Raw genomic sequence first — 25,700 nt, 5'->3', positions numbered from 1 at the left:
AAGGCGAGAGGAGGATTCTTTTTATCTCAAGAAAAGGCTGGGGGCAAAGGCAGCGCGGCGCCGGCTGTGCGGGTCTCCTCTTATCTCTTATCCTCTTATCGGTGATAACAATACAATCAGAAAGCGATGCAATTAGAAACCAATGCAATCAGAAATACATCGATGTTTATTATGGCTAGCTAGGACTATACACAGTACATGGCCTAGACACTTCTTGTGACCTGGCAGTAGGCATCCTCAAGCTTGATGGCCTCGTACGAGCCCTCAAGATAAGCTACTGTTTTGTACTCGTACTCCCTGATGTCGCTCACATAGTAGTCTTCGTGGTTGTTTCCATTGTTGAAGTATCGTCTGTAGACCAAGTTGAATGGGGGAGTTCCATCAATAAACCTGAATGTGAGCTCCACCTCGTCGCCCTCGTGGATGTGCTCCACGCTTGTTGAGAGCTGCACCGATGGAATGGGGTTGATGTATGCACCATATTTGTTTTCCTTTATCTCTTCTTCGCTGAACGAAATTTCGCAGTTCATCGCATCCTTTATCGACAGTATCTCAAAGAGCCCAACCTCAGATGCCAATCTGAAGAAGTGGTAGTCCTCCACCTCAGTCGTGTGTTTCTTGGAGTTGAAACGGTACGAAACCTCAAATGGTGGCTGTCCAATTAGCTCGTACTTAACATGATCACCAACACAATACTTCTTGTTGATTTCCAATGGCGTGAGTCTCTTGATTCTGGGAATATCGGTGATGGAAACAATAAGCTGATTCTTGGTGCCACGGATTTTGGAAAAGTCTTCTTGAATGCACCCTTTACCATCCACTATTTTTTTAATTGTTATATAATGTTTTCCCAAAGATAAATAACTATAAATCTTGCTGTTAAGATTTAGTCTATTTGAATTTATATTGTTTAAAATCAATGGATAAACTTTATTCAAACTTTCATTAAATACCTCCAAATAAATAGTAAATGGCTTGGATCCTGTTAACTCCAATATAATTGGCTTAAGCGAGTTATTTTCCAAATTCTTTGAATTAATTAAATTACTAAACCCGTCTCCCGAATTTGATATCAGATTTTGACATGCTTTATAAAATTGTTTATTACCATTGTTTTTGAAATTAAATTCTCCCCATGGTAATGGTAAAATCTGTTGAAAAATTGTAATCTCTTTAAAATTATCCAATCTAGAATTTCCCTCACTATAAATTGAGTCATAAACTCCGGTAAATGTAACTTTATAATTACCTCCTTTTTTCTCATATCCTTTTAAATCATCTCCATTGATCAAATTGATCGACAAGAAATTGCTTCCAGATGTTATAGCATTCTTTTTTGTAGATCCATGGGGTAATTCAACTTCATAATGAACTACAAATGGCCCATGTCCATTGAATTCTAAATCAACAAAGTTACTATCATTATTTACGCAAATATCCTGCTTAGTAAATGTAAATTTATCCCCAGAATCTGTTTCAAAAATATCAGGCTTTTCGAGCAATTTAATTGTTGGCATATCAAAATAGCTTATATTATAATAAATGTTTTCATTAACTGTACCTTTGCATAATGAATCTTTTAATCCCTTTAAATGATAAATACCTTCTTTATAAACACTAATCTTATCTTCATAAACATTATTTGCTTTGAAATAATTTCGAATTAAATCTTCTTCAACGATTTCACCAGAGTGATCCCTATATGAATAACTTAATTCCAAATTTTTATCACCAATCAAATTTATAGGTAATTCAATCCTATCCCCTTTTTTAATTCTTAAATTGTACGAATTTCCATTTAAACCTTTAACTAATTTATACTGAGGCTTATTTCTAGAATCAAATTCCAAAAATTCAGCATAAGGTAAAAACTTTTTAACATTGAATCGAATTTCTTGGTTTTTCAACAAAACCAAACAACCAGATGAATCAACAATTGATAATAATGAAATAGAGTAAGTGCCTCCAAGTTTAAATCCAGGAATCTCGAGATCGTATAAATTGCTATTAATATTAGATATGGTCTTGGATAATCTTCTATTTGTAGAAACTTCAATGGATTCGTATGCCAATTCAAATGGCGGTTCACCTTGAAGTTTTACCCGAGCAGTATAATTTTCAAAAAGACAAATATCTTTTGAAAACAAATTAATTCGTCTATCCTCATGTGAAACCATACCTTGGTATTGTTCAATTTTTTTAAGATCTTTATTAGAATTAATAAATTTAGCATCAGGTTTGGCTCTCATTGTTGTTTTAAAAACCAATTCTTTTTTATTCTCAAGAGGTAAAAAATCCTTATAAATGCTGTCAGAAATTTCTTCAAATTGAATTTCATAATTGCCTTCGCTAGCAGGTTGGAAATCATATTGATGTCTATCAATATTTGATATCAATCTTCTTATATCAAATAAGGTTTTTTGGTTTTTTTTAAGATCAGTTCTATAAATACTTAGTTTAACTTTAAATGGGGGGCTACCAGTGAATAATAAATCAAATTTGATTCCAATTTGGCCTAGACATTTGTTAATAACAGGTTCATTTGAATAAATCTTAAGATTTGGTTTGAGAGCCCTATATTCAACGACAGGTAAAGCATCAAGTGGAATAACAGAAGGACAATATTTTGAATCGATTGAAATCAAGGAATATGTACCAGGCTTTTCAATTTCTAAATTGTAGTTATTATAAGAGTTAAACTCGTAAATAAAGCTTGATTCAGTAAATGTTTCATCATCTACAAATGAAATATTAGCCTTAAATGGACCATTTGAATTCAAAGTATGTAAGTTTGAGGCTCTGTTGAAGGAATTATGAACAATCAAGGAAATATTTTTTTTTGAATTTTCAAATAATGGGGACTTGATATCATAATCATGAATATTTAAAACAGGGGGTTTATAAACTTTCAAAGAATATAATAGATTGTTAGTTCTAAAAAGATCATCAATTGAGTCAATTGAATTGTAGAATAAGTTTTTGGTTTTCAAGTAATTTTTGACTGGTTTTTCATGTTGATTATTGATCAAGTGTTTGTAAAAGGAATCATAAATCAAATCATAGTTGATTATGTTACCAAAGCCATCAACTATTTCTTCAATTTTATAGGAATAATCACCAGTTTGATAAAGTATTGAATTTTCAAGATTGAATTTAAATTGAGCTGAATTCGACCAAGATTTGAAATTTTCCAAGTCATTATTAGAAATTGATACTGGACTGAATAATAAAGGAGATTTAAAATTTGAAAATTGGTAAAGATTGTTGTTGTTATTGTTTGTAATGTTGTGATTTTGAGGAATTAAGTTTGTTTTATAAATGGTATCAACTTTTTGATTAATCATTTTTTTATATTTAATTGATAATGGGGGGACACCATGGACGGTTACTTCAATATCATTTAAATCATTAACGCATTTTAAGTTGGTGTTAACTGGTTGTTTAGAGATGTTATTTTTATCGATAGAGGAGTTGTATTGAAACAATTGATAGTCAGCTTGATTATTAATTTGAATTAATGGGCATTGAGGGATGATTATGTTAGGATTTGAAATTGAAAGCGATGAACCCTTTGAGTCTAAAACTTTATTAATTTTGTAGTAACCTGGAGAGACAATTGGAATTTTTAAAAAGAATACTTTGTTTTTAATATCGTCCTTATGAAAATCGTTATTATTTTTTGTGTTTTTGTTTTCAAATTCTATGTTAATATTGTTATTAATTTTATTGAGATCATTATTATCGTTGTTATTGTTATTATGATTATTAAGATCGTTATTTTTAACATTATTAATGTTATTTTTATTGATAATATTGATTTTATGGATATTATGATTACTATCATAGTCATTATAATGAATAAATACTTGATTTTGGGGATTTGAAGAAATATCCTTTTTCAAATAATAATCGTTTAGTTTTTGATCAAGAAATAATTTTTTTAGAGCTTTTTTAGTATAATTTAAATATATGGGGAGTTTTTGGTCCGAATTGTAATCATAATAAATTAATTGTAGAAAGGATATGTCATAAGTTGAATTAATTTTTAAAGGAATCTCAATTTGATTATAATAATTAAAGGGTAAATTATTGATTGAAAGGTCGTTTATTTTATTGAGATTATAATCTTGATTATAATCAGTGTTTACGTTTAGACAATAAGTGTCATTGAATGGATTAAAAATTGAGTTTGATTTTGGTAATATATTGATGATTTTTTTGCCGATAAAATGAGCATTTGGATCGAGATTTTTTGTGTTGATTTTATTATCGATTAGATTCAATTCATTGATATGAAGATGGTTTTGATTCTGAATATGATTGTTTAGAATTGGAGAAGAAGCAGAGGATAAAGAAGAGGATAAAGATAGTCTTGAGGCAGAGTTTGAATTCCAAAATGGAATTAATGAAAAAAATATGGAAGAAATCAATAGAGTTAAATTACAGGACAATAGTATGGTGAAGCAAGTGACTAAGATTATTTGTAGAAAAGTTATAAAGGGATTGAAAGTGAGATATGGAACTCTGAAAATAGGCAAAATCCATAGATAAATTGAATCTATTATGAAGAATTTCAAAATGAAGTAAAAATTCAAGGAATTGAAAATTGAAAATTGGGATTTCGATAGATTCAACGAATTGGTGAATTTCCAGGCCTGGATCAAAAGAAATATTGAGATGAAATACACCCTTTGAGATGCTATGTCTATTATGGAGGGAGGAATTAGTGGGTTGGTATTCAAGCTCTTGCATTTGGCAGCTGTGCTTATAGTGTCTTTTGTGGATATGGGTTTGAGATTTGGATATCTGGAGCCGGAGGAGTTGCTCACAGCCAACCCTCTGGCAGAATATATTACCATTGTAAGACTGAAGGATGTAATGAGTCAGAAAGTGCACAGCAGAAAACAATGCACACTGAATGAGAAGCAAAAGCAGCAGAGGAAGCACAACCAATAGACCCAAATGCACTTTTCTCCCCAAAACTTCCTTCAAATGAAAAATTGTTAACATTCAAAGATAGTGCATGTGAAAGTTAGAGACCCTCAGTGTGGATGTTTTCAGCCCTGTGGGTGCGTTGTGTCGCAGTAATTAAGCGTGACTCCTGCGTTTATATGCATGAGAAGAGCAAGCCCCATTGTGCTGGTCTGCATTCGAGTTGTGCAGCATTGAAGATCGTTTGATGACAATACAAACATCTCTTATTTGACCACGACCACCTTCACCAGCTCCACCAGCTTCACTGTTACCATGTCGAAGAAGTTTGGCTTGCCCTTTCCCAAGTTGAAAGACGCCAGTGATGCCAACGATGACGAGCAGCCCAGGCCCTGCTATTTGGAGGCCTACTATGTGCTAGACGACAACAAGTATTGGCTCAGAGTGATTGAAGACATCAAAAGAGACCAGAAGGACTTGAAAGAAAGACTAAAGGAGAGAAAGGAAAAGGAAAAGGAAAAGGAGAAGGAGAAGAAGAAGGAGGAGAAGGAGAAGGAGAAGGAAAAAAAAACTGATAAGCCTACTGATAAGCCTACTGATGATCCTCCCGTTGAGACCCCCAATGATCCTGATGATGTTTTGGCCTACGATAAGGAAATAATAGAGCTTGTGAAGACTTCCACTTCTTCATTTCCCACTTCATTTTCTTCCACTTCATCAATTGCAAGCATGAAAATTGCAATCATGAAATCATTTTTGCAAAACAATCCAGTCTCAAATCAATTAATAATTTTTAGTTTGATATCAAAGTTTTCCAAAAAGGATTTGACAAAATCCTTTGAGCTATTACGATTCATAAAGCTATCAAGTGATGGCTTTTTAATCTCAAATTCTTATATTTACAAAAATTATATGGGCAACTCCATTAATAAAAAAATAATACTCAAAGGTGCTGAAAACTGGGGATATGTAATGTGTTATTTAGATTCTTTGTTATTTTCCATGTTTGCAAGATTACAGGACTTTGAACCAATTTTATTGATTGATAACGAATCACAATCTACTCCAGAATCAAAAAAAAGAACAAAACTAAAATTCCTTTTAAGATTGTACATCAATCTACTAAGATCTGGAAATTTGATAACAAATGACTTGACAAGATTATTATGCCAGTCTTTGGCTAAAAATGGCTACACCGAAGCTATTAGTGGAAGCCAGGAGGATTCTTCTTCTTTATTTCAATTCTTGACTGACTACTTCAACATGCCTTTATTGACCTTGAAACTTGATATTCATCATGGTGGCAAAGCAGTTCAAAATGATGACCATAAGTTTACAAAAGAAAGGGTTTTATATGTTTCGGTCCCAGAAGATGACTATGATAAAAGTCACACCAGAAACAATAATATCAAAAATACTGGTAGCATTAATATCATTAATAAAAGCAATAATAACTCAAAAATTATTGAAGAAGAAGAATTTTCTACTCAATCAAATGAAAACTTAAACATACTCAAAAAAACCTCTCCCGATAACCGAAATCCTATGAATGAGTCTTTGATCAATTTATCTCAGTCTCATCAACCTAATCCATCCAATTCATCTAATCAATCTAACAAGTCTAATGAATCTAATGAATCTAATGAATCTAGTAAATCTAAAAAATCAGCTTCTTCAAATTCACACATAGACCCTGAACCAATATTGTTAGAAGAATGTTTAGAACAGTTTTTCAATACCTCAATTCAAGTTCGCCGTCAACTAGAAAGAAGAATGACTTTAGAAAATGCAAGAAATAATAATTGTACTAAAAATGGTGGAATTTTTAATAGCAATAGCAATAATTACAATAATTATTACAATAATTATTCAGATTCAAATCGAAAATTTTATTCTGATAATGTTAATATTGATAATAATATTGATAATATTGATATGAGCCAGAAAGGTATTGTAACATTTGAAAGTTATGATGACCTGGATGTTGAATCAAGTCTTAATGAATCACATAATTCCAATCGCAATATCTTTAATGATGATGCAAAAAGCATTGTCTCCTCATTCACTAATAATGATAAAAAAAATTGCTCTAAAGAAGATTTAGATTTTTTAAAAAAGCTGAACAAAAAATCACCAATAAATGATTCCAACTCACTTTTTTTATTGAATACAAAAATTACCAATCAAAAAGACTCATTGTCAAATGATCCTGATCAAACTCTCAACGATGATGAATATTATATGTTTGATAAAAATAATTCAAATTTAAAGGATTTTAAGCTTAATGATACTAACTGCTGTTCCTCTACTTCTCTTTCTATAAATCACAAAACTAATGATGATGATAAAGAAAATCAAATTCCATTTCCATCTTTAAATGAAATGGATGAATCAGTTTCTCCAACAACCAGCATTCAGCGTTCCCCTGTAACCCCTTTTCAACCTGAAAATGTTTTATTAAAAAATAGAAAATTGCGCTCATCTTCTCTATCTAAATACCCTGATGTTAATATAACTATCCGTCCTAGAAATAGCGTTTCATCAAGGACAAGGTCTTCAACTTTATCAATATGGTCAAATAAGACCTCAAATGAAGTAACTCTACCGGCTTGGATGTTTTTGCAATTATTACCATTTTATACAGATTTAGATTCAAATTCAAGTTCTTCAAGAGAATTTATGAATAAACGCCCAATCTTACCCATTTGTTTAAAAAGATATTACTATGACAATGAGAATGGTAAAAAAAAAGGAGAACATGGGAGTAAAAGAAATTTAAGAAGAGTTATTATTCCTCCCACAATTGATTTACCAAAATTCATTGCTGATGATATTGAAGTTGATGATAATATGATAAATTCTAGGTCCAATGATAATATTAATAATAATAATTCAACCAATAATACTAAAGAGGAATCTACTGAGAAAACAGATAAAAGTGAATTTCCAGAGAAGTTATATGGTGATTTTAAATTGATTTTGGAAAGTGCTGTTTGTCATAGAGGGAAATCTGTGAATTCAGGCCATTATATCTCCTTAGTAAGAGAAAATCCTTCCGATCCTTATACTTCTGAAGAAGAAGAACTAAATTCAATATGGTTACTTTTTGATGATTTACTTAGAGGAGAAAACAAGGTTAGGAGAAGAGTTTTCAAGGATGTTTTTGAGAAAGAATGGCCTTATATATTATTCTACAGAATGGTTCCTTTCGATAAAAATAAATCAGAAGAAATCCAAAAGGAAAAACTAGAAAAACTAGAAAAAGCCAATAGCACAATTGTTGCATCCAGTCTGGTGTCAAAAATGGAATCACTAAAAATCAAAATTTCTGATAATTTTAACGATAGTTTTTTGAGCACAAACTCCGAAAATAAAATTAAATCAAGTGATAATTTGAACTTGAAAAGTGAAGCAACTTCAATAACCTCTAATTTAAACTCAAGTCTCAATAGTGATAAATTGCTTTTCAATTCGCAAAGTAATTTATTTATTGAAGTTGAAAAATCCAGCAATACAAATGATTCAACTATTAATCTAGACAATTCTGCGCCAACTCAGGTTCAACAGAAGCCAACTCTATCAGCATCTCTTTCAAATACTCATCTTGGGAGATCTAAATCAACTAGAATTGGTATTCATCGTCTTCATCATAATTTCCATGATCAATCGATGTTTAAGTACTTTAAAGATTCAACCCAACCTTACCCTAATGATCCCGGGTATATTGATATTTCAAATAAATTTTTTTGGTATGTGAAAGTTCCAGAAGGTAATTATATAAATGAAAATTCTGGGCTATCTGATGTATCGCTTTTAGAAAAGTCATCTATAATTAGTAAAGATGGAGAGAGCTTTGTTAAGATTCAAAAGTCTGACGCTGCAAGTGATTCTGAAATTAAATCTACAGAGTACATTTTTGAAGACTCTAATAGTAACTTATTAAAGCCCCCTAATGAAATTCGAGGAAAAGAGAAAAGGCAATCAGCAGATATATCTATTGCTTCATACCCTTCTCTTGAAAAAGTTCTTAGTGACTCCAATAACAACGAACCTACACCAAATTCTCACACCATCGTTGACCATAAAGCAAAGACTATCAATATTTTTGGTGACTTGCATGATAGAAAATCGAAAAAACTATATAATCATAAGAAAAGATTAAACTACAAAAAAGAGAAATGCATAATAACATAGGCTATATTTTTCAGTTTTTTTAACCAACATTAACTGTCAACAAATAATTTGTTTCATATCATTTTAATTCATTTTTTTACTTTTTTTCTTTACTTTCCTTTATTTTTCAGTTCATTTTGTATTTTGTCATTGCTATTGTTTAGTCCCCAAGTTATATTTTACTTATATTTTAGTTTGTAGATTTATTTCCGAAAACGGTTTGTTTCAATCTACGTTTAATTCTTAATTTATACTCACTTCTTTCCAAAAAATCTTTCAGGAAACTCTCTGAAGAATACTCAGAAAGTCGTTGTTTTTTTTTCTTTGTTCATTTGTCCCAGAATTACACAAAAAGAATAATTTTCATTTGCCACTTTTGTGTTCTTTTGAGCTGATTCTCCATCCAAAGCTGGTTATATATGAGCTTGTTGCTTGAATTTCTTCCATCTTCTTTTTCGTTTGTTTCTTTCTTTCCATCGTTATACTATAGCAAGAATAATACCTTCGACGAGTGTTTATCAATTATAAAACAATCTTAAACAAACAAGTTATTCATCCAGTCCAATTCTGAAAAGTTTCTATCGCAAATCGCACCTCTATACTCCAAAATGAAATACTCTAATGTTTTAATCTCAGTTGCTACCATGGTTGTTGCTGCTTCTGCTGCGAACAATAGCACTACTGCCACTGCTCAAAACGCTGCTCCTGCTGTTTATGAAGCACGAATGGGTGCTGGTGCGATTGGAGCTGTTTTTGCTGCTGGTATGGCCTTAATTTTCTGAAATCCTGTGTTTTATCATATTGAAGATAAATTAAAGTTTATTTATTTTTTTTTTCTTCTCTTTGATTTATTGATGTTTTAAAGGTCTGTTTTTATTTACTTTTATTTAATTTTTATTTGTCTTTATTAGTTTTCATTTATTCTTTTTTTTAAAATTTGAAAGGAGTTTGATCTGAAAAAGATTTAGGAGGACACAAAAAACAATAGATTTTTTTTCAGCTAGAGACTCAAACTCAACCTCTAATTTGATTGTTTTATAGTTATAGTTATAGATACAAATATAGATAATAATCGATAAACAATAAAAAATGTGGAAAACCCATGATACAATACGCAAAAATAAATATATATCACATTAATCAAGATATGAAATTAATAAATTGGTTAGGTAGAATTAAACTATTTAAGAGGGATAAAACGTGAAGAGTTGGTGGAACCAATACCTGGTCTACCATGTCTAACAGGAGTATAAGAAATAGAAAATTCACCCAAGTAGTGACCAATCATTTCTGGTTTAATTTCAACTTGGTTGAAGACTTTACCGTTGTAGATACCAATAACTGAACCAATCATTTCTGGGACTACAACCATATTTCTTAAATGAGTCTTAACAACAGCAGGTTTTTCATTTTCTGGAGCAGCTAATTTAGCAGCTCTTAGTTTTTTAATTAAACCCATTGGTTTTGAGTTTAAACCATGTTGAAAACGACGTCTAATTCTTGAACGACATAAAGTTGGAAATTCTTCAGTTGGCAATTCTAATAATTGTTCCAAATCAACACCACGATAAGAAAAGGTTTTGAAGGTACGTCTCTTTTTTTCTGTAATACAATAAAAATGATAGAACGTTAGTAAAGTTGAACTTGATAAAGTTTAATAAAATGAAGTTAAAATTGAGAAATGGTTTATAGATAATAATTGTTCAATAGCACATTTAGAAAATTTAAATTAATAAAATTAATGAAAAATAGCCAATGGAAAAGAAAAAAAAATTTCTTGTGATAAATGATATTTAATTAAATTTTGCTTTTACTTTTGACTCATTTTTTTAAATTGCCATTTATCAGTTTAATTTGGAAAAAGACCATTATAATTAAAAAAGAGTCCCAGAAATATGTTTAATAAAATATTTAATTAATTGAGACAAATTAGTATGAGACAATAATGTTTATTGTATTCTATCAGATTTAGTTAGATTTATTCAGGACCTTGAAAAATAATAATTTCAATTGACTTTAGTTTTACTTGATGTTTCTATAAAAAACAAAAACTGAAATAAAATTGTTTCTAATATGATTGATGATTGATGATTTCTATTATATTTTTTCTAGTATAAATCAAATCAAAACAGGTTTATTTTAAAAATAAATAATATCAATTCTTATTCAATATTTCCATATTAAAAAATTGTTTTAAATTTTTGTATTTGTTTGTTTGTTTGTTTATCATTAAATATGATGGATATATTAATCTTTTAACAATTCAGATTTTATTGAATTTTATTAGAGTGGGGTCTTAATGAATTGAAAATAACTGTAAATAAAAAGATTCTATTTCTTGTTTTCGTTTTATAAAAATATCAATAATTAACTAACTTTTCTTGCCTATCTACAATTTAATTTTTGTTTATTTTTCATTGACTATTTTCCATCAATTATAATGAATTTGTGATCTCTAATTTTCGGGGACTGATAGTGGTTGGTTGATATTTGATTTCTCATTTTTAACTGCTGCAGCAGATGAAAAAAACATACCAGTTGGAGCTGGAGCCATTTTATATTTGAATTATGAATTATGTTGTCGACAGAAGCAAATTCAGTTGATGGTGTAACAGTTGCGCTTCAACTTTTGATGAAAATGATCAGAATCTTTTAGCACAATAGATGCAACAAGAGAAAGCCCTAACTCGAGCCCTATTTTGATACTTGAGCCCGGACTAGTTGAAATTTACTGGTTTCTGTTTTAATTATAGCATTCTGAAATCACATGTTACATAGCAGGGCTTTGTAAATAGGGCTTTGTAAATAGAGCTCTGATTATATAAGCAACGAGCCATGCTGCTGGTACGAAATTGCGGCTGAAACAAGGGTCGCTGTACGTCGTGCTGCTGGCGGTGCTTCTGGAGCTGTTTCTGATGTCGGTGCTGCGGGTGCTGCCTTTGGCGCGACTCGGTCAGGAGGAAGCAGGGCCCTGGTCTGCGGCTGTTTGAAGGAAGCAGCAGGCGGCCAGATAAGGCCACTTTAGAGGCAACAACAGGAAGGGTTCTGGAAAGAACAGACTTCGGTTTCTGTTGACACAATGTGGGTATTGTGTTATCGCGCTGGGGGAAGGAACGTAGAAGAGAAGCGTAGACGAGAAGTGGAAGAGAAGCAGCAGAGGAAGACAAGAGGAGCATAGAGGAGCACAGAGGACCCAGAGGAGGGAGAATGGTGCTGTGACTCCACCTCTGCTGCCTCGAGACGAGTGTTTGGGATGTTTCCCCTTCGACAGAGACAGCGAGAAGGAACTCAAATCCTGTTAAGACGCAGATGGTTTGTTTCCTGCTTTTTGCCACAGTTCAATGTCAGAATGGACAAAAGAGAGATACTGGCGATGGTGCTGATGGTGCTGCTGTTGATGGTGCTACGCTGATACTGATACTGTGCTGATCCTGGTGCTGGCACTGATAACCACATAGACGGCAGCTAATTATTCTCTTTTCAGCAGCAGAAACTCTTGATATTCACCAGCAAGTATGCTGTTAATTGGGAGTTCTTATCCAATCTAAAGCCCAGTACCTGTGAGTTAACATTGTCCTTTATCAAAATCGTAGCCAGGTCGTCATTCCTCAGTTAATCTTTTTTGAAAAATTTGACGATTTTATGTTATTTGTTTGGTTATATTATCGTTCCCACATTAATTAGAATTCGTGATTCAATTTCCAATTTCCAATTACATTATCTTAAACAATTTATTATTTGTTTGGGCTTTAGCCAATTAGTTTAGTTTTAACATGAACTAGCTTTTCTCTTTTATTCACCTTATTCACTTGTATAATATACATAATAAAATCCAATAGTCCCACATATCTAATTCAATTTTGTAGAAATCATTAAAATTCAATTTTTGGTTCTTCTTTTTTTGTATTTTTTGGGCTTTTTTTTGTTTGTTTTTTCAATAATAATAATTTTCTTAATTTAAGAAGGGAATTAAAAAATAAAAAAAAGAAAGAAAGACCAAAAAAAAAAAAAGAAAAATAAGAGAGCGAAAGATTAAAATGGGAAATAACACTTCCTCTAAATCAACTCAATTTATTAGTAATTCAAATCCTGATAATCTAACATCTTTCATCAATATATCTAAAAATAATTCTCATTTATTTTATAAATCATTCAAGAATACATTTAATACATATAATATAAGTAATATTAATAAGGTTAATCCAATCAATATACTTGATCAATCCAAACACTCTACCACCACTTCCACCTCCACTACCACTACCACTACCAATACGAATAATAATACGAATAATAATAATAATAATATAAATAATAATAATATTAATATTAATATTACTTTAAGTCAAAATTCAAATACTACAAGTACTACTAATAGCAATCCCTCTATTGATCTCATTCCCAAGATCCTTGAAGATAATAGTTACAATTATAATAGTCATAATAACTATAGCAATAACACTTCAGATCCTTCAACAGTTGTCTCAGCTTATAACGTAACCTCAATTCCTAATACAAATCAATTGATTGATAAGAATACGATAATATCGACGTTGAATTCCAAAATGGTAAATTCCAAAGATCATAATGATAATAAATTGATAGATAAAGCTATAGATGGGTCTATAGAATATGATGAAAACAGTTATTTTCAAAACAAATTGATTTCAGATGATATTATTAAAAATTTAAATTGTCCAGATAATATTATATCTAGTAGTTCTTTATTGAAGTTTAATAACGAGAGTAAAGAGAATAAATACCCGATAGTTATTGGACTTGATATTAAGAAAGACATTGATAATCATGATAATATTATGAATGATATTGATGTTAATGTTGATGTTGATGTTGATGTTAATGATAACGAGATATATATTGTTGGATCATTTACTAATTGGCAAAAGAAAATTAAATTGAATAAAGAAGGTGAATATTATTATTCGATTGAACTAAGATTACCGAAGAATGTGTACAACTTTCAATTTGTTTATAAGGAAAGATTGATCTGCTCAAAGAATTATTTAAAAGTCGCCAAGGCTAAAGATTATTATGTCAATTCGTTTGAGATTAAAGAATTGGATAAAGAGTATGGAGAAGGTAAAGAGAATATATCCAATTTAAATTTGAATTCAAATTCAAATTCAAATGAGGATAAAGAGAGTAAGGAATCTAAAAATGAAATATATTCATTTCCTGCACCATTAATGGACAATTTTCAAGACATGAGCATAAAATCAATGTTATCTCTAAAGAGTGAAGATAAGGAAACTAGCGGTGAAATGTATGAGGAGAACTTTTCAAGATTTGATAAAAACAAAGAAAAAATTACAGTCGACTATTCTAAAGATATTCCGTTAATATATACAGACAATTATAATTTTTTTAGTGATGAAGATTTTGAGAGGTTTGATAGCGATTCATTACTCAGGAAAAGTGGGTTGCCATCGCCACCTACGCTTCCACCATATCTTAATAGTGTTTTATTAAACAAGAATCACAGACAAAGAAGAATGTCAAGTAATTCTGATAATCATAATGGGACAATCAGTTCGTATAGTGAGAGTGAAAATGAAGTTCTTGAGGTGCCAAATCATGTAATTTTGAATCATTTGATAACTACTAGTATTAAAAATGATATATTAACAGTTGCTTGTATAACTAGATATTCTGAGAAGTATGTTACGCAAATAATGTACACACCAAGTCGATGAATATTGAATTGTTTATTAGTGGATTTTTTTTTTACCAAGTGGATAAATTTTTTTTTTTCTCAAGTTAATTTGTTTGTTTGTTTGTTTGTTTGTTAAATTATTGTTTTTTTTTTGTTTTTTTTATTTTTTTTTGTATTGATCTCATATTTGAATAGTGATTTTTAAAGTGTTTATTATTTTAATTTTTGATTAGATAGCTCTTTATTGATGATTGTTATTGAGATAAAGAGATCAGTGATATAGATTAGATAAGTTTATCAACAAAACAGCGATTTGATTGGAGGATGAAGGAAAGAAAGTTTTGGAGATCGAGTTTCCGTTTTCGTCATAAGATTCAACGATAGGGATATCAGCTGAACACAACCACAGAGATGTCTCGGAACTCTCTCCAAACTGCTTCTGGACTTGGTACAAACAGTTTTGAAGCTGTTTTCAAACAGCTCTGAATGTTTCTGAGCAGCACAGGAAACAGAAGCAGCAGCTGAAACAACTGGAGAAAATAAAAGCGCAGAACTAGGTTTGCGAGCAGGCTCTGAACGACACGTGCAGTACAGCTCCGGCAGATGCTGTTTTGAAAAGTGCGCGTTTCCGTCACAAGGGTCTCGCCATAGATCTGGATCACGCATTCATATGTATAATATGCATATTTACACAGCAGCCAATCACAGTGCGATATTGACAGTCAAGCTGCGGTCCGCAGCGGTGGTGCAAAAGTAAGGATCTAAAGCGAAAAAGAAAAACGAAAAGCATATCTACCGCATATCTGTCACTGTGAATTGGATTTTGATTGGCAGGTACTGTACACCAGCACTAAGCTTTCCTATAACATTTATCCGTGCATGGACCTGAACAATCGCAGCAAAAACGACTGTGATTGGCTAATGCATTTCCACAGTGCACCGCTGCTGCAGGCCAGCGGCGTGGTGGACTGCGATTGGGCAGAAGGGCTTCTGGAATACCTGTGGGTTGCACAGAACAGCTGCCATCGCCCGTCCTTAGAAAGGTGGTGGGAAAGTGCAGCAAGAGCAGTGCTCTGTCCAGCGAGATGAAGGAGCAGGAGGCAAGCCAAACAAGAGACAAGAAGGACGCAAAGGAAGCGGGAGACCAGAGGGGCCTGTCGAAGGCGCTGTTTACGAGCAGCCATTCTCACCAGCTGTGGCCCACGCAGGCCCATGCTGGTGGCTCTGATAACGGGTGCACACGCTGTGATTGGCTGGTGGGGAGTATCACAGCAGAGGTGATCTCAGGGTTCGGTGGCACCATGCCCACGGGCTCCACGACCGTCTTCGTCCCCAACGCAGAACGACCTGAAACCAACTTGCGACTATGGGCAACGCTAATAGGCCCACTTCTCACGCTAAATCCGCTATCATCTCCAGTCCGCTTCTCATTCATCGATCGTTCTCCTTTATCTGAAATTATCCTCTAGTTATGAAATTTACTAGGTGCAATCTCAGATAGATATGTAGCATCAGAGATCTCAAGAATTCAATTCCACTCATTCACCTTATGATTTAGCACAAATAATATTTGGATAACTCTGTTTACTACTTCTGCTCAGTAATGTCCGATCTAGAATGTTATTCCAGCTGTCTTGTTTATCTGGATTTGTCGCCTCCCTCTCCATCTCTGCTGTGTTCCGTATCTGGCTGGGAAAACAACAATAGGGTCTGTTTATCGCCATTATCATATCAGATGGATGGCCAAATGGTTAGCAACTTCTCTGTTATCCCACTGTGCTTCTCTCCAAATTCCTCTTCTATTGTGCCCAACTTCTATTGCAAGCTGCTACACTTTTCTCCAGCTTCACTCAACAGACCTACACCAATCTTTAATCCCACATCTTAGCACCTATTCACCGTTACAAGTATATTTTTTCAGGCCTATTATCTCATGTTCATCCAATCTTTACTCACTCGTTACTCACTCTTTGGGAAAAAATCTTTGATTGATCTTCCAACTCCATTCTAACTGGCTACGATCAATTCTCTCTAATTCTTTTAAAGCTCTCCAATTGCCAGCTTATGTCAGATAATCACTTCTGAAACTCATTTTATTTGTCTTATTTGTCTTATTCAATCTTTTGCTACATGCTTTCGCTTTTCACCAACTACAACCTACAAACTACTGGCTGGTCCATTACTAATTACTAACTTCCACTTACTATTTGACTTTACAATTCCACTTTTATTTTTTACTTTGTATTTTTACTTTACAATTTCACTTTTCATTTTTAATTTCACTTCTCACCATCTTTTTGACTTTTCAATTTGACTTTTCCACTTTTAGCTCACTTCTTGCTTTCTTTTTTTTTATTTATCAAAGACATTGCAGTTTTTAGTTATATTCTAAAATGTCCTTAATGTTATTTTCGCTCTATTGCACTACTCATTTACTCATTTTTATTCATTCTATCCACTAGAATTTCCTTTTGTTTGTTGGGTTTTCTCGCTTTCATCTTTTTCAGCTCTATCTTTTTATCTTTTAACTATTTTTCCATATTTACACTTTATCTTATTTCAACATTATGCCTTTTTGTGTTCTTTTATATTTCTAATTCTATAACTTAATAACTTCATAACTTTATAACTTTATCTTTTTTCTTTTTCTTTTTTCTTATTTTTTTGGTTTTTTTATTTTGACAGTATCTTATATAAACATTTAATTATCTTTCTCTTTTTTCGTCTCTTTTTTTTTTTCTTTTATCTTTTTGTCTTTTTACCTTTTTTTTATTTTTATTTTTATTTTTACTTTTACTTTTATTTTATACCTATATTTATATTTATTCACATTATTATTGAACTTGTCCTTCAAAATCTTCTCTTATTCTGTTATTATTTAGTTATTTCTTATTTTATCATACAAATTGCAAATAATTCAAATAATTCAAATAATTCAATAGTTTTCAGACAGTTTTCAAACAAATTACGATTAACTTCCAATTCTACCAATCTTACTATTTTTTACCATTTCTTTCAATTTTACCAATTTTTCATCCTTTTTTTTTTCCTTTGTTTTTAATTCAACATTGTTTTGATTTTATTCAACTAAAGAAATAAAAATCAAATTGAAAATCAAATTGAAAATAGAATTGAAAATAGAATTGAAAATAAAAAATTGAAATTAAAAAGCTGAAAATTATTAATTATACTCTCATTTTTTATACCACAATCCCAAGATTCCACAATCTTATATATTATACTCATATATCTTATTAACTTATATAAAACAATAAAATAATCAATTAACTATTTATTCAATTAAAATGGAATTGCAAAACTCATCCTTACCCTATTGCTTTAATGATATAATTGATACTCTTAATGATAACAACAATAACAATAACAATAACAGCATCAACAATGATAATCTCGATAACATAAATAACAACCCATTCTTTTTCTTTTCTGACATTGATAATCTCGATAATTTCAACAACAATAGTAATATTGACTCGTTTTTTATACCGAATGATATAAAATTCCAATCCGATACCAACCTCAATTCTATCAACAACTTGATTAATACTTCATTAAAAAAACAATTGGATAAATCCCTTGACAACACAAACACTTCCAACCCAAATCTAAATCTAATTAACGCTTCCTTTGATAATCTCAATCCAAATAATAATAATTCCACTTCCTCTTCCCCTATTGCCAATTCTTCTCCCAATACTATCAATAATATCCATACCATCAATAATTCCAATAACACAAATAATTTAATAACACAAATTTCTCCAAAAAGCCTTACCCTTGATGATTTTTCAGATGACCAATTTAACTACAGCATAAGCTCATTATCCACCAAGAGCAGTGTTAGTGATTTTAATTTTGATAATGTCAATTTAAATGATTTTAAATATCAATCACCTTTAAATTGTTTACCAAACAATTTTAATCAAAATATCAATAATAATAATATTTTTGATATTCAAAATATTGTAAATATACAAAATAATCAAAATGAAATCTTTTTCAGCTACAATAATAATGAGTTTATCAAACCCCAATTTCAAAATGACTCCAACAATATAATCGATGAACTTATCAACTTTAATGAAATTGATAATTTTATTACTACTACCACTACTAATAATGAAAACATTACTACTAATACTACTACTAATACTACTAATACTACTACTACTAATACTACTACTACTAATAATAATAATAATAATAATAATAACATTAATACTAACTTTCTGGAAATTGATCTACAGTTCAATTGCAATAATCTTAATGAAAATTTCAATGGTTTAGTGCTTGATCCACAGACACCATTAGTATTGCCAATTTCGCCGGTTGATATTTCTAATGACCAACTATTCAATTCACAATATAATATTCAGCCATTAACGATATCTCAAGTCCAAAGTCAGTCTCAAAGCCAAACAAGTCTGCCTTTTTCAATTACATCAACACCAACCCAATTGAAATTCCAAACACCAAGTTTAAATGTTAGTGAAATAAATGGGCAAATTAAAATGAGGAAAAGTAACTCAAATAGTGAAATAAACATCAATTCTAAAATCAACAAAAGAAAATACGTTTCTAGTAAAAATTGTATCACAAGAGAAAAATTAGGCAAAAGACAGTCTGACTCAAGGTTATCACTACCTGCTTTAGCTAAGATATTGAATCTTGAAAACAATCAAGAGGAGGCAGGCAAAAGAGAGAAATACATTTTGAGCATATTGAAAAACGATATTGGATTTCAATTGGGAAACAAAACGTGGGTGAGAGACACACCATTGCAAGAAAGAGAGCGAATTTTGGATGAGCTATACCATAAAGTGAAAAGCGTGTATGATTACGACAAAGAGTTGTTGGAGGTGATTGTGAGAAGAGCAAGCTACTATATGATGCAAGGAAGACTACGCAGAGAAAGGAGAGCAGCTGCTAAGCTCAGAAAGCAAAAATAGACGAACAATAGATGGCATCAACAACAACAATCACTGAAGTCAGGACAATGGTCAAAAAGTTGCCTCAAAGGAAAGAAATTCCCCAGCTGAGAGCTTTTTGGCTGGAGTCTTTTTGACCAGCTTTGGAGATAGACTGGAATTTGAAATTTAAAGCTGGAATTTCAGAATTACATATTAGAGTTTTCACACTGCATGTGTCGGCGTGGAGGTGCCGGTCTAGATCAAACCTGCCTTTATGGCTCTGATAACGAGATCGACTCTTTTCGGTTCATACTTTTCTTTCCTTTTCGCTGCATCCACGTCGCTTGTTTCCGGTCAGCGTCTGCGCGCCGCCGTCCGAGAGCACGCGCCACACGGAACTCCGTGGGTTTTTTGGAAATTGCACAATGCTAGCCAGCAGTGTGGATGCACTCATATATATGCAAGTAGATGTAAGTAAATGCGAGTGGAGGTTTGAATACATAATTAAGCGTTGTAAAACACATATAAACGCTTGTATGCACATACACGCATGTTTTATAAAATGATACACATCAGAACTGATAAAACAATATCTACTGATATTGGTATTTGTGATATAATCCAGATACAAGACACTTACCTCAACAAGAACTGGTATTGTTTCTAAGAAAAGTCAGTTGTTCAGTCTCAGTCTACAGCGCTACAGCAAAGCTGTTAATCATCTTAGTAACATATCATTTACGCCATTTATACTGCACTTACTATAGTACACTTGTTATATTATTCATCACTCACAAAATGTCTTGGAATGGGTTCAAGAAAGCAATTAACAGAGCAGGTGCTCAGGTTATGATTAAAACTGGTCATGTCGAAAAAACTGTCGATAGAGAGTTTGATTTGGAAGAGAAAAGATTCAGATCTATGGAAGATTCCTCGTTGAAATTACAAAAGGAAGCCAAACAATATTTTGAATCTTTGAAATCAATAATGAATTCTCAAACTTTAATAACTGAAACTTTTGATTCCTTTTACGCTACAAATAATGATTCCTACCCTCTAATTTCAAAAAAATCAAATTCCGTTGATAACGACGAGGGTATTGTCAAAAATTACTTGAAAATAATTAAAGAATTAAACGACGAAACCTTTAAATCTCTTAATACTCCCTACAAAGAAACAGTTCTAGATCCAATAAATAAATTCTGCTTTTATTTTAATGATATAAATGAGGCTATTAAAAAAAGAAATCACAAAAAAATCGATTATGATTCAATTAGATCTAAAGTCAAAAAATTATCTGAAAAACCTTCTGATGATTTGAATAAAATTCCAAAATTAGAAAAGGAATTAAATTATTCAAAGGATTTATATGAAAGCTTAAATAGTGAATTAAAATTAGAATTACCACAATTAATATCCTTAAGAGTACCTTATCTCGATCCAAGTTTTGAAAGTTTAGTCAAAATTCAATTAAGATTTTTTACTGATTCATATACAAGATTATCCCAAGTTCAAAACTCCTTTGACGCTGAAAGTAGAGATGCCTATGCAAATGAACAATTGGATCAAAAAGTCGATGATGTTTTGCAAAGAATGAGAGAACTTAGTATAACTGCTTCATCTGATTAATTATCATTTATCATTTATTGTTTATCACTAGCACATTATCATTATACTCTTATACTCTATTTCACTTTTTTCCTTTTTAGTTTTTTACAATTATTTCTTCTTAAATAACTATAAATATGGTGTCTTTTGCTGCTTTTATTTTTATTTTTATTTTTGTTTTTACTCAAACTTATATCATAATTCAAGTTATTTTCAATATATATATTATGAAAATTCAGGGAAATGAATAATAATGAAAAAATCAAAATGAAAAAAATAAAATGAAAAATTGAGAAATAAAAAATGAAAATAAAATAAAAGTAAAAATATGAAATATGAAATATGAATGTAAGTATGAGTATGAGTATAAATATAAGTATAAGTATAAATATAAGTATAATGAAATATATATATAAAAAATACATCTAACAATAATTTAATGTAAAATTGCAAAATCATATAAACCATATAATATATCAATGCAAAATGAAAATCTTGAAATGAAATGGAATGATTGTAAATAAAAATATAAATAAATTAATGAATGAATGAATGAATGAATTACTTAAAATCGTAAAAAAAAACAAAAACTAATAAAATATTATAAACAGTAAAATAGAATATTTTCCTTTTCCTTAAAAAATTCTAGAATTAAAATCTCCTTTATGCAGAAATTTTTGTTTCTATTTTCATATAAATTAATTCTTCAATTAACAAGATCTTGTGATAATGAATTAAATCCATAAAGTTCACTAATAAATCCAAACCATTCATCAATCCAACAACGAACTATCCAACAAGCACTAAAACTTCTCGCACCTTTCGATTGTAGTTGACGCAAACAGTTTGTTAATATTGATGATAAGAATAATAAAAAAAGTCTAACAGAAGTTCTTGGGAACTTCGAAAATAATAGAATATTAAAATTAACAGTAGTCTCCATAAGTTTTTTCTCAATAGTTGTTAATTCAGTATTAAAAACACCTTTAGTTGGATCATCATGAAAATCAGATCTCGAGGCAACTGCATTAGATAATTCATTATTAAGAACATTTAAAAAGTTTGGAATTTCATTTCTTAATAAGTTTTCAGCTTCAACTCTTTCAGGTTCTCTATCAATTTCACAACCTGATATAATAGAGATATCATTTATAATTATATTCCAATCATTCATTATTGATACCATTTCAACTGAATTTGAAAAAATACGAGCCACAGAAACAGCAGTTTCAGCAGCGCGAAGTAATCTTTTTAACAAGACCTCAAATAATTTCGAATATTTAAGTCTTTTTTTCAGATTTGTATCAATAGTTTCCAGAGTGCAATTTTTTTGATTGAACAATTGTTGAGAGAAATAATTTGAAAAACTGCTGGACAAATTTTTCAAGTTGGTTAAATTAGCCTTTTTTGAACCTGTATGGGACAATGGAGATAACATATTCAAAGAACTAGCATATATTGCAATATCTTTTTGATATTCATCTTGTGATAAAAGTAAAGAACAACAAGATTGATAATTTCCATCTAATAAATGGAATTTAAATTTTTGAATCAAGTTATTCAAATCTGTCGAGATAATAGAATTGATTAGATCATTTGAATTGTTAATATCGAAAAAAGCAATAGATTGCATTATTTTTTTATCCTTTGGAAAATAAAGACGAGGACCAATAGTTGATAAAAAGGGAGTAGAAGATATCTCCACAAAATCATCTATATTATTTGAATTATAAACCGTTGATTCGGAATGAGTTTTGTTTTTTTGATCAAAATTATTTTGGAACAGATTTTGTTTAAAGATTGCAGGTTGGCTGGCTATAAAGTTACCGAAGAATTGGGTGTGTAGTACGGAAGGATTTTTTGATATTTGATCTAGAATTTGTTTTATATCTACTTTTAATCTAATACCAATATAGTGGTATTTTGAGTTACCTCTTGTTCCTAGTCTTTTAGTTTGTAGATCAGGCCAAATAACTCTAACTAGTTTTCCTAAAGCCGATTGACCAAAGGGTAAAACGTTTGAGATATTGCAAAGATAAGTATAAGCATTATAAACGGAAGCTCTTGGGGTAGCAGTACTGTGAACGTTAGTTAGAGAAGGAGGTTGAGATACTTGAATCTTTTCAACCGAATCCAACAAGCATCTAATAGCGAAAATTGATTTTGATTTTTCCTTTGCAGCTATTGCCTTTGGATGAGAAGGTTTTTCGAAATCGTTTGTGATTTGCATTTTTTTGGCAAAATCTTGAATTTGGATATGATTTGTTAGTGATTTTTGAGCAGCTAATAATAGGGATTCTTCGCTGGAACGATTGAAGTTTGTGTTTTTAAATTTTTTATTTTCATAGGATAAAGATGTAGATGAAGGGGAATTTAAAGAAGAAAAAGAGGGTAAAGGAGAGTTTGAAGATGAGAATGTGTTATTATTGCTGTTGTTATTGTTATTGCTGTTGTTATTGTTGTTGTCATTGTTATTGTTGTTGTCATTGTTTTTACTTTTACTTTTACTTTTACTTTTACTTTTACTTTTACTTTTACTTTTACTTTTACTTTTACTTTTACTTTTACTTTTATTATTTTTAGTTTTGCTATTATTTTTAGTTTTATTAGAGTTTGAGGGTAAGGAAGCAGAAGCAGGAATAGAGGAAGTAGAAGTAGTAATAGTAGTAGTAGTAGTAGTAGTAGAAGAAGAAGAAGAAGAAGAAGAAGATGGTGATGATAATAAAGATATGGATGAAGTATTATTAGTAATAATATTATTCGCGGGATCCAATTGATTAATTTCTAGATTTGAATAAGATCTCTTTGCAGGAGTGATTTGTTTTAAAATAGGCGCTGGATGGTTTGTATTTGAAATGGAAGAGGAATTTTGTTGATAAGGAGTTTGTTGAAGTTTTTGGGAGTTTTGTGATTCAGATGATTGATGAGAGTCTTGAAATTCTTGAGAATTTGAAGCCAAGGAAGAAATTGGGGGAATTGAGCTGTTTGAAGATTGTTGTGGAAGAGAGGACTGTGAATTTTGTTGGATAGAATTTTGAGAGGGTGGTTGTAATTGTGGTGGAGGTGGGTGAGTTGAATGAGTTGAATGGGATGGATAAGCTGAGAGCAATTGCAGAGAATAATTATGTTGAATCGGAGGAGGAGGAAAAGGAGTTGCAGAAGATAAAGTATTTGAAGTTGTTGGAGTAGCTGAAGAAGAAGAAAGAAAAGAATATTGAGGAGTGTATTGACTATTTATTGAATGAGTATAATAATGAGATTGCAGAGATTGCAGAGATTGCAGAGATTGTGGAGTAGAAGCCGAAGTGAAGGGGTAAGAAGAGGAAGAAGAGAATTTCAGTTTTTGAATTTGATGATGACTTTGAGATGAAAGTGAAGGTTGAAGTTGGGTTTGAAGTTGGAGCTGTGGTTGTGGATGAAAGTGAGATTTTGACCTAGATAGAGGTTGGGATTGGAATTGATTTTGGTTTTGATTTTGATTTTGGTTCTGGTTTTGGTTCTGGCTTTGTTCGGGGTCAATCTGTTGCAGCAGCTGCTGTTGAGATGGTAATTGCTGCAAAGCAATAGAGCTTACGAGATGTTTGTTTGGAATTGGGAGTGGTAGAGTGGTGATGCTCTGGGACTGAGGGTGGGACTGGTGTGGTGGAGGAAGGTAAACCGAAGCAGGTTGAGCAGCAGAAGGTAAGGAAGGTAGAGGAGCAGCTGGGGTCAGTTGCAGAGAAAGAGGAAAGTAGAACAGAGTTGGCTGGTGGTGATTTTGGTGCTGATACAATTGCTGGAAATTGATAGGTAGCTGAGTTAAGACATGTTGGGCAGACACTTGAGGAGGAGGAGGTAAGGGTTGGAGTGAGGACGCTGTTGTTGATTGGTGACTGGAGCCAAATGGGGCAGTGGAGGTAGGGCCCAAAGAGACGTGAGAATCTCGAGACTGGTAGTTCTTGGAAGAATCTGGGAGTAATTGGTCCTGGTAGAGCTTGGGCTGTTGGGACATTTGAAGAGAAAGGCGTCGGTTGGAGAATGAGCTGTAGCTGGCAGAGAAAAAAAATAGTAGGAGAAAAGCTAGCAGAGAAGGCAAAGACGTTGAAGCGAGGCGAATTGGCGGCCGACAGAGGTGGGCACGAGAAGCAACGCTAGGCTGGGGCTGGAGGAGTGTGGTGCTGGTGCTGGTGCTGGAGGAGCTGGGCGAGAAGAAGCTGCTGTTTGTGCTGCTGGAGAGGAAGAGGGAGTCGTTTCTTGTGCTGGGTCGAGCTGCTCCACCTGGACGAAACGTGCAGTTGTGTGCAGACGCAAGCAGAAGCAGAACCGGCGACGGTTCCGTACTGGTGGATCGGTCTGGAACCGCACTAGAACCGCACTGCTCGTAAACTGCGCTTTTGCCGATG

General features: G+C 31.9%; 10 protein-coding genes across 10 annotated transcripts; 7 read left to right on the top strand and 3 right to left on the bottom strand.

Moving 5' to 3' along the window:
* Positions 1 to 224: 224 nt before the first annotated feature.
* Positions 225 to 4,805, bottom strand: POM152 (Pom152p; the record flags this gene model as incomplete). The annotated part of the gene is made up of 6 exons (XM_020189491.1): positions 225 to 1,776; positions 1,822 to 2,134; positions 2,180 to 2,861; positions 3,003 to 3,656; positions 3,867 to 4,371; positions 4,450 to 4,805. Coding segments are annotated over 6 exons (4,062 nt in total), but the record flags the coding sequence as incomplete, so codon positions are not given.
* A 404-nt stretch (positions 4,806 to 5,209) lies between these two features.
* On the top strand, positions 5,210 to 9,420 carry ASCRUDRAFT_133106 (cysteine proteinase). Its single transcript, XM_020189054.1, has one exon. It carries the CDS (start codon positions 5,248 to 5,250, stop codon positions 9,124 to 9,126), a length of 3,879 nt encoding a protein of 1,292 aa, XP_020048531.1. The 5' UTR covers positions 5,210 to 5,247; the 3' UTR covers positions 9,127 to 9,420.
* Positions 9,421 to 10,285: 865 nt separating this feature from the next.
* Positions 10,286 to 11,659, bottom strand: RPS15 (40S ribosomal protein uS19; the record flags this gene model as incomplete). The annotated part of the gene is made up of 2 exons (XM_020194423.1): positions 10,286 to 10,707; positions 11,641 to 11,659. 2 exons carry the CDS (start codon positions 11,657 to 11,659, stop codon positions 10,286 to 10,288), a joined length of 441 nt encoding a protein of 146 aa, XP_020048530.1.
* A 1,450-nt stretch (positions 11,660 to 13,109) lies between these two features.
* ASCRUDRAFT_74651 (AMPKBI-domain-containing protein) lies at positions 13,110 to 14,850 on the top strand. The gene has a single exon (XM_020192769.1). The coding sequence runs from the start codon at positions 13,143 to 13,145 to the stop codon at positions 14,817 to 14,819; it is 1,677 nt and encodes a 558-aa protein (XP_020048529.1). The 5' UTR covers positions 13,110 to 13,142; the 3' UTR covers positions 14,820 to 14,850.
* Positions 14,851 to 15,864: 1,014 nt separating this feature from the next.
* Positions 15,865 to 16,248, top strand: ASCRUDRAFT_69043 (uncharacterized protein; the record flags this gene model as incomplete). Its single annotated transcript, XM_020191622.1, has 1 exon — positions 15,865 to 16,248. The coding sequence occupies one exon, from the start codon at positions 15,865 to 15,867 to the stop codon at positions 16,246 to 16,248; it is 384 nt and encodes a 127-aa protein (XP_020048528.1).
* Positions 16,249 to 16,264: 16 nt separating this feature from the next.
* Positions 16,265 to 16,794, top strand: ASCRUDRAFT_74650 (uncharacterized protein). Its single transcript, XM_020192768.1, has one exon. The coding sequence runs from the start codon at positions 16,383 to 16,385 to the stop codon at positions 16,665 to 16,667; it is 285 nt and encodes a 94-aa protein (XP_020048527.1). The 5' UTR covers positions 16,265 to 16,382; the 3' UTR covers positions 16,668 to 16,794.
* A 2,517-nt stretch (positions 16,795 to 19,311) lies between these two features.
* Positions 19,312 to 19,749, top strand: ASCRUDRAFT_69042 (uncharacterized protein; the record flags this gene model as incomplete). Its single annotated transcript, XM_020191621.1, has 1 exon — positions 19,312 to 19,749. One exon carries the CDS (start codon positions 19,312 to 19,314, stop codon positions 19,747 to 19,749), a length of 438 nt encoding a protein of 145 aa, XP_020048526.1.
* A 118-nt stretch (positions 19,750 to 19,867) lies between these two features.
* On the top strand, positions 19,868 to 20,219 carry ASCRUDRAFT_133089 (uncharacterized protein). Its single transcript, XM_020189053.1, has one exon. It carries the CDS (start codon positions 19,985 to 19,987, stop codon positions 20,186 to 20,188), a length of 204 nt encoding a protein of 67 aa, XP_020048525.1. The 5' UTR covers positions 19,868 to 19,984; the 3' UTR covers positions 20,189 to 20,219.
* Positions 20,220 to 20,339: 120 nt separating this feature from the next.
* ASCRUDRAFT_43796 (BAR-domain-containing protein) lies at positions 20,340 to 21,559 on the top strand. The gene has a single exon (XM_020191040.1). It carries the CDS (start codon positions 20,509 to 20,511, stop codon positions 21,337 to 21,339), a length of 831 nt encoding a protein of 276 aa, XP_020048524.1. The 5' UTR covers positions 20,340 to 20,508; the 3' UTR covers positions 21,340 to 21,559.
* A 387-nt stretch (positions 21,560 to 21,946) lies between these two features.
* On the bottom strand, positions 21,947 to 25,498 carry ASCRUDRAFT_74646 (uncharacterized protein). Its single transcript, XM_020192767.1, has 2 exons — positions 23,887 to 25,498; positions 21,947 to 23,862 (listed from the first exon to the last, which is right to left on the bottom strand). Exons 1-2 carry the CDS (start codon positions 25,307 to 25,309, stop codon positions 22,025 to 22,027), a joined length of 3,261 nt encoding a protein of 1,086 aa, XP_020048523.1. The 5' UTR covers positions 25,310 to 25,498; the 3' UTR covers positions 21,947 to 22,024.
* Positions 25,499 to 25,700: the final 202 nt, after the last annotated feature.

The sequence above is a fragment of the Ascoidea rubescens genome (genome assembly GCF_001661345.1).
Source record: "Ascoidea rubescens DSM 1968 unplaced genomic scaffold ASCRUscaffold_3, whole genome shotgun sequence".
Taxonomy (NCBI): domain Eukaryota; kingdom Fungi; phylum Ascomycota; class Saccharomycetes; order Ascoideales; family Ascoideaceae; genus Ascoidea; species Ascoidea rubescens.
Note: the sequence above shows the minus strand (reverse complement) of the source record. Positions and strands in the feature narration are given on the sequence as shown.

Bases quoted from the DNA above. Each gene is read 5' to 3' on its own strand.
- ASCRUDRAFT_74651 (XM_020192769.1), top strand. From the start codon at position 13,143: ATGGGAAATAACACTTCCTCTAAATCAACTCAATTTATTAGTAATTCA.
- ASCRUDRAFT_133106 (XM_020189054.1), top strand. From the start codon at position 5,248: ATGTCGAAGAAGTTTGGCTTGCCCTTTCCCAAGTTGAAAGACGCCAGT.
- ASCRUDRAFT_74650 (XM_020192768.1), top strand. From the start codon at position 16,383: ATGTCCGATCTAGAATGTTATTCCAGCTGTCTTGTTTATCTGGATTTG.
- ASCRUDRAFT_74646 (XM_020192767.1), bottom strand. From the start codon at position 25,309: ATGTCCCAACAGCCCAAGCTCTACCAGGACCAATTACTCCCAGATTCT. The intron at 23,863-23,886 runs GTAAAAGTAAAA...GTAAAAGTAAAA, and splicing joins CAAAACTAAAAATAATAAAA to GTAAAAGTAAAAGTAAAAGT.
- ASCRUDRAFT_133089 (XM_020189053.1), top strand. From the start codon at position 19,985: ATGGCTCTGATAACGAGATCGACTCTTTTCGGTTCATACTTTTCTTTC.
- ASCRUDRAFT_43796 (XM_020191040.1), top strand. From the start codon at position 20,509: ATGTCTTGGAATGGGTTCAAGAAAGCAATTAACAGAGCAGGTGCTCAG.